The 9939-nt window shown below is 33.3% G+C and overlaps 1 protein-coding gene across 3 annotated transcripts; it reads left to right on the top strand.

Annotated features, from left to right (window-relative positions):
* The first annotated feature begins 517 nt into the window (after positions 1-517).
* Positions 518-7177, top strand: LOC117932924 (mediator of RNA polymerase II transcription subunit 31). Of its 3 annotated transcripts, none has more exons than XM_034854244.1 (8): positions 518-772; positions 855-918; positions 2196-2293; positions 2850-2946; positions 3129-3207; positions 5277-5539; positions 5634-5670; positions 6808-7177. In XM_034854244.1, the coding sequence occupies exons 2-7, from the start codon at positions 872-874 to the stop codon at positions 5644-5646; spliced, it is 597 nt and encodes a 198-aa protein (XP_034710135.1). In that variant the 5' UTR covers positions 518-772; positions 855-871; the 3' UTR covers positions 5647-5670; positions 6808-7177. The 3 variants fall into 3 exon arrangements, with proteins under 3 accessions (XP_034710135.1, XP_034710134.1, XP_034710136.1); XM_034854243.1 differs by having other exon boundaries at positions 5634-5693; XM_034854245.1 differs by having other exon boundaries at positions 2837-2946; positions 5634-5693.
* Positions 7178-9939: the final 2762 nt, after the last annotated feature.

Below are 9939 nucleotides of genomic sequence, written 5' to 3'. Positions count from 1 at the left end.
AGAGTTGTTTTTCAAAGCTAAAAGTATATTTGATACTTTTGAGGACTTGTTATGAAAATAAGGTATTTTATAAAAATTATATTTAAATTATTTTCATTTTTATTTTTTGAATTTTTTAAAAATTAATTATGAAGAATAATTAAAGATAAAAATTATTTACAATTTTTTTAAAATTTTAAAAAAATAATTATCTAAGTATAATGAATAATTGAAAATAAAAATGGTTATTTAATTAAAAAGGTAATGGAAAATTTAATTTTAAAAATCTAATTTTTTTTATTTTTTTATTTTATTTTGACAAGAGTGTCCTATTTTTTCTTGTAAAATTAATCTTTTTAAAAAAATTATATATGTAAATATTTGAAAGGTATTTATGTCAAAAATGAATTAATAATTAAATATTAAAAGGTAAGGTTTATTTCATTTATTAATTTTAATAAAAAAATTATTTTTAATATATCTGGGAGCGCAAACAATAAATTATACATATATATTAAAACGGATGCTCCTACCAATGCTTTAGCTGACTGCGGTTGAGCTACGGCGACCGCGAACAAAACCACCATTCGCCGTCGGAGACTGTAGCCGCACCGATGATTTGAATCTTCTTTTCCCGAAACATCAAATTTTTTGGTATACCAATGGATTGAGAATCGAAACAAGCGCATAAGAGCTCTAGGGTTTTTCTTTGAGGAGGAAAGAAGAAGAAAGAGAGAGAGAGAGAGAGAGAGAGAGAGAGAACTTCTTTCTGAAGATTTCGGGTCTATTTCAGGTAATTAATGTGATTCTCTTGCAATTTTTGCATTTCCATGACCCGACCCTTACGTTGTGTGTAATTGATTTGTTTTGCTCAGTGGAGCGAGGAGGATTCATGGATTCTGGGAAAGAGAGTGATAGTGCGGCTGACACTCCCACCTCGTGAGTGTTTTTACGTTGTTTTCCCTCTGTTTGGTTGCTGAGAATGGTGGAAAAGGAAAAGAAAGAGAATTTTTTTGAGTCTGGTTTTGTTATGTCATTGTTATTATGTTATGAGAGGAAAAAAAATGAACAGAAAAGGATGAACTGAATTGAGTTTCACCAATCTTGATTTATGTGTCAAAAACCCTAGGAATGATTCAATAGTTCAAAATCAGGCCCTTTTGGGGTTTCGGGGTCGTTGGATGAATTCAAACCCATTCATTATTAGTGGCTTTTTCTTCTCTATGAAAGTTATTGGTTCCTAAACTCAATGACATAGGATGAAAATTTTTGTAATCAGGTGTATACTTCGTATCTTTGTTCCGATAAATGTGGCACCACTCTTTTAACTATGGCTCTCAATCTGCTCTAAGTAGCCCTTTCCTTGGCAGCCCGGCACTAAAGCTTTTCTCTGTTTTAAGCAATCTTTTACTAGGTGGCCCTTTTCTCTAATTTTTTTTGCATTGGGTCATCCTCTCTCTGCTTGGAGTAGGCATTTCCATGTAAACCTTCTCTGCAACAACTCTTACATGGGGAAGAAGCCTTTCTCAATTTTTTGAGATGGCTTTCACTTTGCTATAGGAGGCCCCTCTCCTTTGTAGTCCTCTCAAAGGAAGCTCTCTCTTTTGCTGTGAGTAGCCCTTGTTCTCCATTTTCTTAAATGGCTTGGACTCTCCTCTAGGTAGTCCCTTTGTAACAAGCAATTACAAGACAAGTAGCCTTTTTAAAAATAAAATAAATGTTTTGAGCTCACTTAGGAGAAGTAGCCCTTTTTAATATGTTTTGAGGTCAATTAGGAGGCAAGTACCCTTCTTTCTTCATAATTTTTGAGGTGGCTCTGGCTTTGCTCCAGGTAGTTGTCTTAATGACTTGAATCGTAATGTTGCTTCTTCTGTATCAAATGTTTCAAACCTTGATCAATATGCCAAAAATCTGATGCCTCATTGAACTTTTCAAATCAAAAAACTATAATACTTGTGGGGTTGTAAAGTTAAGCCAAATAATTGTGTTAATCAATGTTTGGTGCAATTTTTTATCATCTGAGTAATAGTATAAAAGAAAAAATTATGATCTGATTTTTCCTTTTCATTTCCTATTGTTCTACATCTTCTCAAAATCTGAAAAAGGCCTTTGAGGAAGTTAGTTGATGGGGAGTTCTCTTGATTATATAATTTGTTTAGTTTTCCTCCTTCATATAATGGTCTTTCTAGAATCTAAGAATCTAATATGTGTATCAGGCCAAAAAATGTGTACAAGGATCCAGATGATGGCCGACAACGGTTTCTCCTTGAGTTGGAATTTGTCCAATGTCTTGCCAATCCCACCTACATTCACTGTATGTTTTTCCTTGCAAATCATTGTAGTTTTACTTTATTGTGGCATTGATGTGTTCCTTTATTGTTTGCCATTACAGAATTATGAATTATAATGCTTCTTTACAGCATTTTCCTTTCTGTGAAGGAAAGAATAAAGAAGAAAAGGAAGATGCTTAAAATAGCTCGACAAGGGTGTCCATTTTTGTGTAATTTTTAGCATTTTTCTTAACTTTCCTTGCCTTACCTTAAAAACTGTGGTCTTTTGTTGGTCAAATATATTTTATGTATATGGGCCATTAGGCAAGTAATTAGATTTGTGGCACATTTGTAATGGGCTTTGAGGATCTGCAACGAGGTCTACTTACATGGTAAAATATCTTGAAATTCTGTGCATGCACAAACTCATATTAGTAATCTATATTATTTTCCACTTTAAGTCACTTTAGCATGAATCCAAATCGTAAAAGGTAACTTCTAGTGCAAAAAAAATTTAGTGTTGAATTCACTTCTTTGGTGTCATTAATTGTTTAGTCTCTGTTTCTTCCCTGATGATTGCTTATTAGATTTTTTACTCAGATTTGGCTCAAAATCGCTATTTTGAAGATGAAGCTTTCATTGGCTACTTGAAATACCTTCAATATTGGCAACAACCAGAGTACATAAAATTCATAATGTAAGCAACTCTCTTAGAGTCATGCTCATCTAATAATGTTATGCCCATGTTAAGGTCATAGCAGCCTAGGAATCATTGTTCTCCTACCTTCTCTTCTTACCAAAGCGTGTAACCTTTCTGTGCTTTATTTTTTATTTTTCATTTTCAAGAATTTGTATTCTCATGGTGTGGAATGATTCCAGGTATCCACATTGCCTTTTTTTTCTTGAACTTCTTCAGAATGCAAACTTCCGCAATGCAATGGCTCATCCTGGAAGCAAGGTTTGTTTCTAGCCTATCTTGTATTTACAGGGAAAAAGGATGAGAAAATATCTTGATTGTCGATGTTGATTCAATTTTCCTGGGTGCTGTTTCATTACTGATTTTCTGATTTTTTTTTTTCTAAGCAAAAAACAAAAGAAAAACGCTATTGAGTTAGAAGTGGCATATACTCATTTATTTTTAGGTGTCCTTTGTGAAAACCAGAGATATGGGTTTTTGTGCCTGTAAGATGTGCCCTTGTGGCCATATATTGGGTGAAGAAAGGAGAGTGGGTGGTGGAGGGGAGGAGGTGGGTTTGGCTCTCAGCGTTATGCATATCTTATGAGGGATGTTAGGAATTTTGCTGGGAGGATTGGGTGCAAGAGCAGGGTTGATTGGTGGGGGAGGAAATCAGGAAGCGGATTTCCTTAAGGAAAAAGTAGCCTTCACCCATCATGAATTCTTTGGAGATTATGAGCTAGTTTGGGAACTGTTTTTTCAAACTAAACACGTTTGATAATATTTTGACAAAAAGCAGTTTTTTGAGAATTTGTTCTAAAAATGGTATGTAAAACATATTTTAATTATTTTTAGTTGTTGTCACTTATTTTCTAAGGACTATTTCAAAAATTAATTGTACAAATATGAAAAATGGTTGAAAATAAAGCACTTCAGATAAATTTATTTTTTGTAAACACATAAAAAGGTTGAGAACATTCTAATTTTTTAAACAGACTTTTGTTATAAAAAATATTAGAGAATTGTTTTTGAAAACTATTCTCAAAAACTGTTTCTTAAGAACTATTTTTGAAAACATTCCCAAACAAGCCCTATATCTCTTTTATATTGTGTGGCTTTTTTTAATTTTGTGTCTTATGTCCTTTTAACTCAAGACGCTTAAAAAGAAATTAATTTTCTTTTTTGGCAAAGTGTTCTGTTTTCTTGGTTAATATCTAGAGAGAATAATTCTGCATCATGCAAGCCTTTTCTGTACCTCGAATTTTTGTTACTCCCACATGGAAATTAGTTATCTTCCTAGGAAATTTGAAAAGGACCCTCTGGGTCTTTTTTTTTTCCTGTTCACACTTCCAGATCATACTGCTGATGTAACTTTAGCCAAAGCATGTGATTTGAAAGTACTACTGATTTAATATATGATAAGTGCAATGGATTCAGGAAACAGGGTTCTAGCTAAGAAAGTAGTCTAATCTGGAGGAGTTCTTAGGAGATCATATCTTTTAAGTGTTCTATTGTTTGGTTTCCCTTCCCCCCGCCCCCCCCCCCCCCCCCCCCCCCCCCCCCCCCCCCCCCCCCCTCCCCCCCCCCCCCCCCCCCCCCCCCCCCCCCCCCCCCCCCCCCCCCCCCCCCCCCCCCCCCCCCCCCCCCCCCCCCCCCCCCCCCCCCCCCCCCCATTTTAATCTTTTATCTTCCTTCTTAACCCCCCAAAAGAAAAATATATATATATACATGTGTTTGTTTTTTTCTTTTGACATTGAGAGAAGGATTTGAGCAAATGACGACTGAATTGAATTGGTTTTTGATAGGTAAATAATAAAATTTTATAAATGAGCAATAAAGAAATAGTGGACCAAAGTACACAAGATGTATACAATATGCATCAAAGGCACATCCAAAAAAAAGAGAACACAAAAAAAGAATTCCCACCCTTAGCAAGAACTCAACCAATCAACAAAATTAATAAATGACAAATGACTTGTTATTTTCTGGTCTTTAAGATTGTATATATAAATGAGAACAATGGTAAAACAAGTTCTAGCTCAGCCACAAGAGTTGTAGCCATCCATTTGACACATGATTTGGTCCATGTGGCATTGAACTTATTGACTGGTTATGCCCATGAAGACTTGATTATCTTGGCCATGATATACCATACCATACATGGACAGTTATCAATCCTTTCTTTTTGGAATTATAAGTCTACAGAAAGGCAATTAACTGGACTAAATAAATTTTAAACTTCCTCATGGTTATAGAAAACATGTCATCTTGTGTAATGTTTCCAACAATCTTCTATATGCCTATAATTAGGTGGTTTCTGAAGGTTTTTTTGTATTACTTGGAGCTGTTAGGAATTGGCACATAGGCAGCAATTTTTTTATTGGAAGAACTACAGGAATAACCGGTTGAAGCACATTCTTCCAAAGCCCCTTCCTGAACCTCTTGCTGGAACTCCAGCCCCTGGTCCACCTCCACAATCTGCACCACCTACAACAATTGCTGTTACTTCCGCTGGTTCTCCAGCCCTGTCTCCTATGCAGTATGGAATCCCTGCTGGATCTTCTCTTTCAAAGAATGATATGAGGAATAGTGCCATTGATCGAAGAAAGAGAAAGTACAAGATCTATCTTTTACATAAATCTACAGTTATTACAAAAAAAACCCAGCAAGACAAGTATTCTGATGAATATATACTTTTTTTGTTGCAGGAAAGAAGGTTAACATCATTTATCATTTAAAGAAAAGGTGACAGATGAATGCTTAGTGAGGTGATTACTACTTTCTACGACTCTTTGGTTTATGATGTTGAAGTAGGGGTGGGAATTAATTCCATGTTCATAAATTTTGAAATTTTAGCTTCCATTTCAAAAATGAAGAGAATAAAATAATTTTTTTTGTCCTCATTAGAGAACAAAATGGCTTAACAAAAATGGGTATTCTGGCATTTAAGTTATTATTCTGATGTTAGCAACTTTCTGTTTTCTTCTTCTTCTGTTATTTTAATAGAAGAATTTTTGGGATGAAAACTTATAATTGCATGCAATGAACGATTACTTTTGTTTTTTCTTGTCTATATTTGATGTACTAACATTCTTGGTTTACTTTATCTGATATTATTTTTTTTATATTAATTATGGAATATGTATATGGATCCTTTATGTTGAAAAAGATGACCCTGAATTTCGGTAGAGAGAGCACACAATATGCACATTTTTAGCTCCTTGATTTGAAGTTAATACACAGAAAAATATGTGGTTGGCAAAAACTACCAGCATAACAAGCTTTGTAGTTGTGTTATTTCTTCACTTGGACAAGTCCGACACCTCATGTCTGAGCAGTTCCTATGTTTGTTCGAAAATCACATTAGTACAATGATGTGCTAATTTTCTTTTTAACAATTTCATATGTTTGGTTATAGGTCCTATCACTGGCTTTATTTCACTGGTTATAGCTCCATATGTTTGGTTATAGGTTCTATCATGTTTTGGTGCTGTCCATGTGCCCTATTAGATCAAGAATTAGTTAAGAGGGATGGTCCTGGTTAGCTGGCGGCATCTGTTGCTCATTGAAACCTGCTTTTAGTTGTCACTACTCAAAACAACAAGTAGTTTTGACAGACAAACCATCACTATGATTTTTCCCGAACTTGATGCTTGAATACTACAGTTTTATTCCACCTTTGGTTCTGATAAGAGTCTTTGAGGGCATCACATGCATTAGTCGGTGGCTGCAAGTATTTGAATCCTCTAACTTATTGTTGATCAGAACCGAAGCATGTCTTTTCTAAGTCAGGAATGATGCACTTCTCTTTCTTAGAAGATTGGTACAATGCACTTTAAATGTTACCGTATTGAATATTCAACCACTGAGCTCATTTTGCAGGTCTACTTGCCATATCAGGGCTACTTCATGTCATGCAACGGCAGGCTAGCGTTATCTAGTAGGACCTGAAGAATCAGTGGTACATATCATGTCTAATTGTTAATTTCAAGTAACAAATATTGGCGGGGAGATTTCTGCTTTCTCTAAAACCAGACTGACATAGATTAATTTTTTAGTTTTCTTTTCATATTATCATCCATTACCAGCTATTTCAGTTCTAAACATCTTTTTCACCGCTGAATGAGCCCGGTAGATCTTGTGATCTTAAACATTTCTGGTTACAAATTGTGCTATTGATATGGAGAAGATTGAGGATGCAATTATGATTATTTTATGGAAGTTATATCAACTTTGAACATAGTTCTATAAACAGCAAGAAGTCTTGAGCTTGAAGTAAGGAGAGGGAGGTTGCTTTTTGTTGCCCCTCTTCAGTTTTGCCTGCCTGTTTGGCGCTGGCTTGCTTTATTAATAAACATTCTTGTTTGCCAATAGAAACAGAGGTCTGGAGCTGCATGTGGGAAAATTTTGATATTTTTTTTCTCTATAAATCACTTAATATAATAATAACAAAAATATATGCCAACACTATCATCTGCATCTTTAGGTTTGATGAATGAATTTGGTTTGAATTTAGGATGTGATTTGAGGGCACATTGAAACTGTGCCCCATAACCAACTGCCTTGTGGGGTCATCTTGGTTCAGTCATTCATGCCTCTGAAAGTTCACTTGTCTGAGCAAGCATGGGTTGTTCATCTTATTGGTTTTGAATTACTATGTGTGTGTCTAGTCTCTAGTCTCTTATTTCGTGTACCCCCTAGTTTTTGGCTTTTAAGACTTGGTGGTGTTTGTTTTTTGGCTGAATAGAAAAAGCGAAAATATTTGGTTTTGATAATAAATTCACTTTAGTTATGTTGGACCATGTCAACATGTTACTTTTAGTTGAATAGAAAAAGTCAAATATTTTAACTTTTTATATTCAGTCAAAAAACAAACACCGTTTAGTTTGGTCCATTATGACATTGAAGATAATAATTAGTATTGTTGTAACCTACCATTCTTCAATTTCTATCAATTGGTCAGAGGTTTTCTCTAAAATTCTTTTGGGAATTAGTGCTTCCTGTCGAATGGTGTTCCTGGCATGTTAACTTGTCACGTTATGAAATAGTCTGGTCACACTATAAATTCAGTGATTCAGCCTATGTTTGGTTACTGAAAATTTTGATGAAAAATGCGAAGGAAGTAAAAAGAGAGAAAATAAAATAAAAATAAAAATAAATAATACAGTTGAAGTTAATAAAGCATTTTTATATGTATTTTTAAATTTATTTTATTTATTTTAATTTTTTATGCATATATTTTGTATTTTTTTTTCTTTTTTTTGGTACTTTCTTTGTAATCAAACGTACCGTAAATTTCATTTTTCCTCTATTAAGGGTATGTTTGGTTCCAAAAAAAATTTGAAGAAAATGTAAGGAAAAGAAAATATAAAGGAAAAATGATAAATTATTTTTATTTGTTATTTTAATTATTTTAATTTATCAATATAAAGATTAAATAATATAAAAATATGTAAGTTTTTAAATAGTTTTAATTATATTTGATTTTTTTTTTAGAGGACAACCTAAAAAAAACGATTTTCCTTAATAGGTTTCTTCTTTCGTAAGTATATTTTAAGAACCAAACATGACTTAAATGATTGAAAAATGAGGTTTTCCTTGGTCAAGATGATTGATATTTACTTTGCTCTTAAAAGCTATCAAATATAGACTTGTAAAGGTATATCAATTAGGGTTTTTTAGTATCTATCAAAAGAGCAACATCGGGTGGTTGTAGTGGTGGTGTTACATATTTTCAAGTCTTGTTATTTATATCCTAATTTTATTTGTTTGTATGTACATGTTATTCGTTCATGCCATCTTTCGAGGTAGTCCGAATTTATTCTATAGGTAGTGCGATGGCAACTTAGCATTTTGCTATCAACTATTAGGAAATAATCAATACAAGTTGTAGTAGTAAATGCCACGTGGTCTAATGAGAGGAATGAAAGCGACTGCCACATGGCCACCACGGGGAGCTGTCAGCATGATTCCTTCTATTTATAGATTTGCCCCCGTTTTTATACACTTGAATACGTTGTAAAATGCCCCCTCTTTTAGTTAAATTTCTTGTAGATGTGACTTTTTGCCAAAATCTAAGGAGTTCGTTTGCAATAGCTTTCAAAAACAATTTTTAACAACACAAACGCTTCTTAATTGATTTGGTTTGAAAATTCAAACATGAATAAATATTTTTTTGATTTTTTTTTATGAAGGTATTATGTATTTATATGTAGTATAAGAATTTTGAAAATATTTTTTTATATTTTCAATTGTTACACAAAATTTATTTTTAAAAACAATTTGTTTTGAGAATAAATTCTTAAAAAATTGTTTTATATTAAAAGTTTGTTAATGCGTTTTTGGTTTAAGAAACTATTACTTGTTTTAAAGAAGAGAATCGTTTTTAAGAACAGTATTTCAATCTATGTTTCAAATCAAGATCCTAATTTGTATCATACGGACATTTAAAATAATTAAGGAGTCACATGAAGTACACAACAAATAGACTCCTTCTCTAGTTGACTTCTTGAAGTCAATCCCAGTAATAAGGTATATTTGGATGATTTTTTTGAACATGTCCCTCAAATGCTTAAGTTAGATTTTAGAAAAGACGGGGTAGAAACTTTTTATGAAACTTTTTCTTATACCTGATTCCAATGTCTAATGACTTTTTATATAAATGAAATTGTCAATGCTTTGGTTATATAAATTATATTTGGGAGATAACTTAATTTGATTACTTTTGTGACCATTAAAAATTCACTCCTTGCTACATTTTAAATTACATTGCAACCTAGAATTCCTTTTTAATCCATATTTTCCTTGTAGATTCCACCCCTTGAGCTAAATAAGAAATGTTGGTTCAAACTTCAAAGCAATAGAATAGATTTCTTCATATCTTGGCAATGAAAATCATTAAAAGTTGGCATGTCCCATGTGGGGTTTGGAGATAAAGTTGGGGTTTTTGCCACCCACCATTCAACATTCTACAACTCTTAAATGCTTAAAGTTGACCCCTCTCCTTTTTAGATT

Source organism: Vitis riparia, chromosome 16 (assembly GCF_004353265.1).
Source record: "Vitis riparia cultivar Riparia Gloire de Montpellier isolate 1030 chromosome 16, EGFV_Vit.rip_1.0, whole genome shotgun sequence".
Taxonomy (NCBI): domain Eukaryota; kingdom Viridiplantae; phylum Streptophyta; class Magnoliopsida; order Vitales; family Vitaceae; genus Vitis; species Vitis riparia.
Note: the sequence above shows the minus strand (reverse complement) of the source record. Positions and strands in the feature narration are given on the sequence as shown.

Bases quoted from the DNA above. Each gene is read 5' to 3' on its own strand.
- LOC117932924 (XM_034854244.1), top strand. From the start codon at position 872: ATGGATTCTGGGAAAGAGAGTGATAGTGCGGCTGACACTCCCACCTC. The intron at 919-2,195 runs GTGAGTGTTTTT...TATGTGTATCAG, and splicing joins GCGGCTGACACTCCCACCTC to GCCAAAAAATGTGTACAAGG. The intron at 3,208-5,276 runs GTTTGTTTCTAG...TGGAGCTGTTAG, and splicing joins TGGCTCATCCTGGAAGCAAG to GAATTGGCACATAGGCAGCA.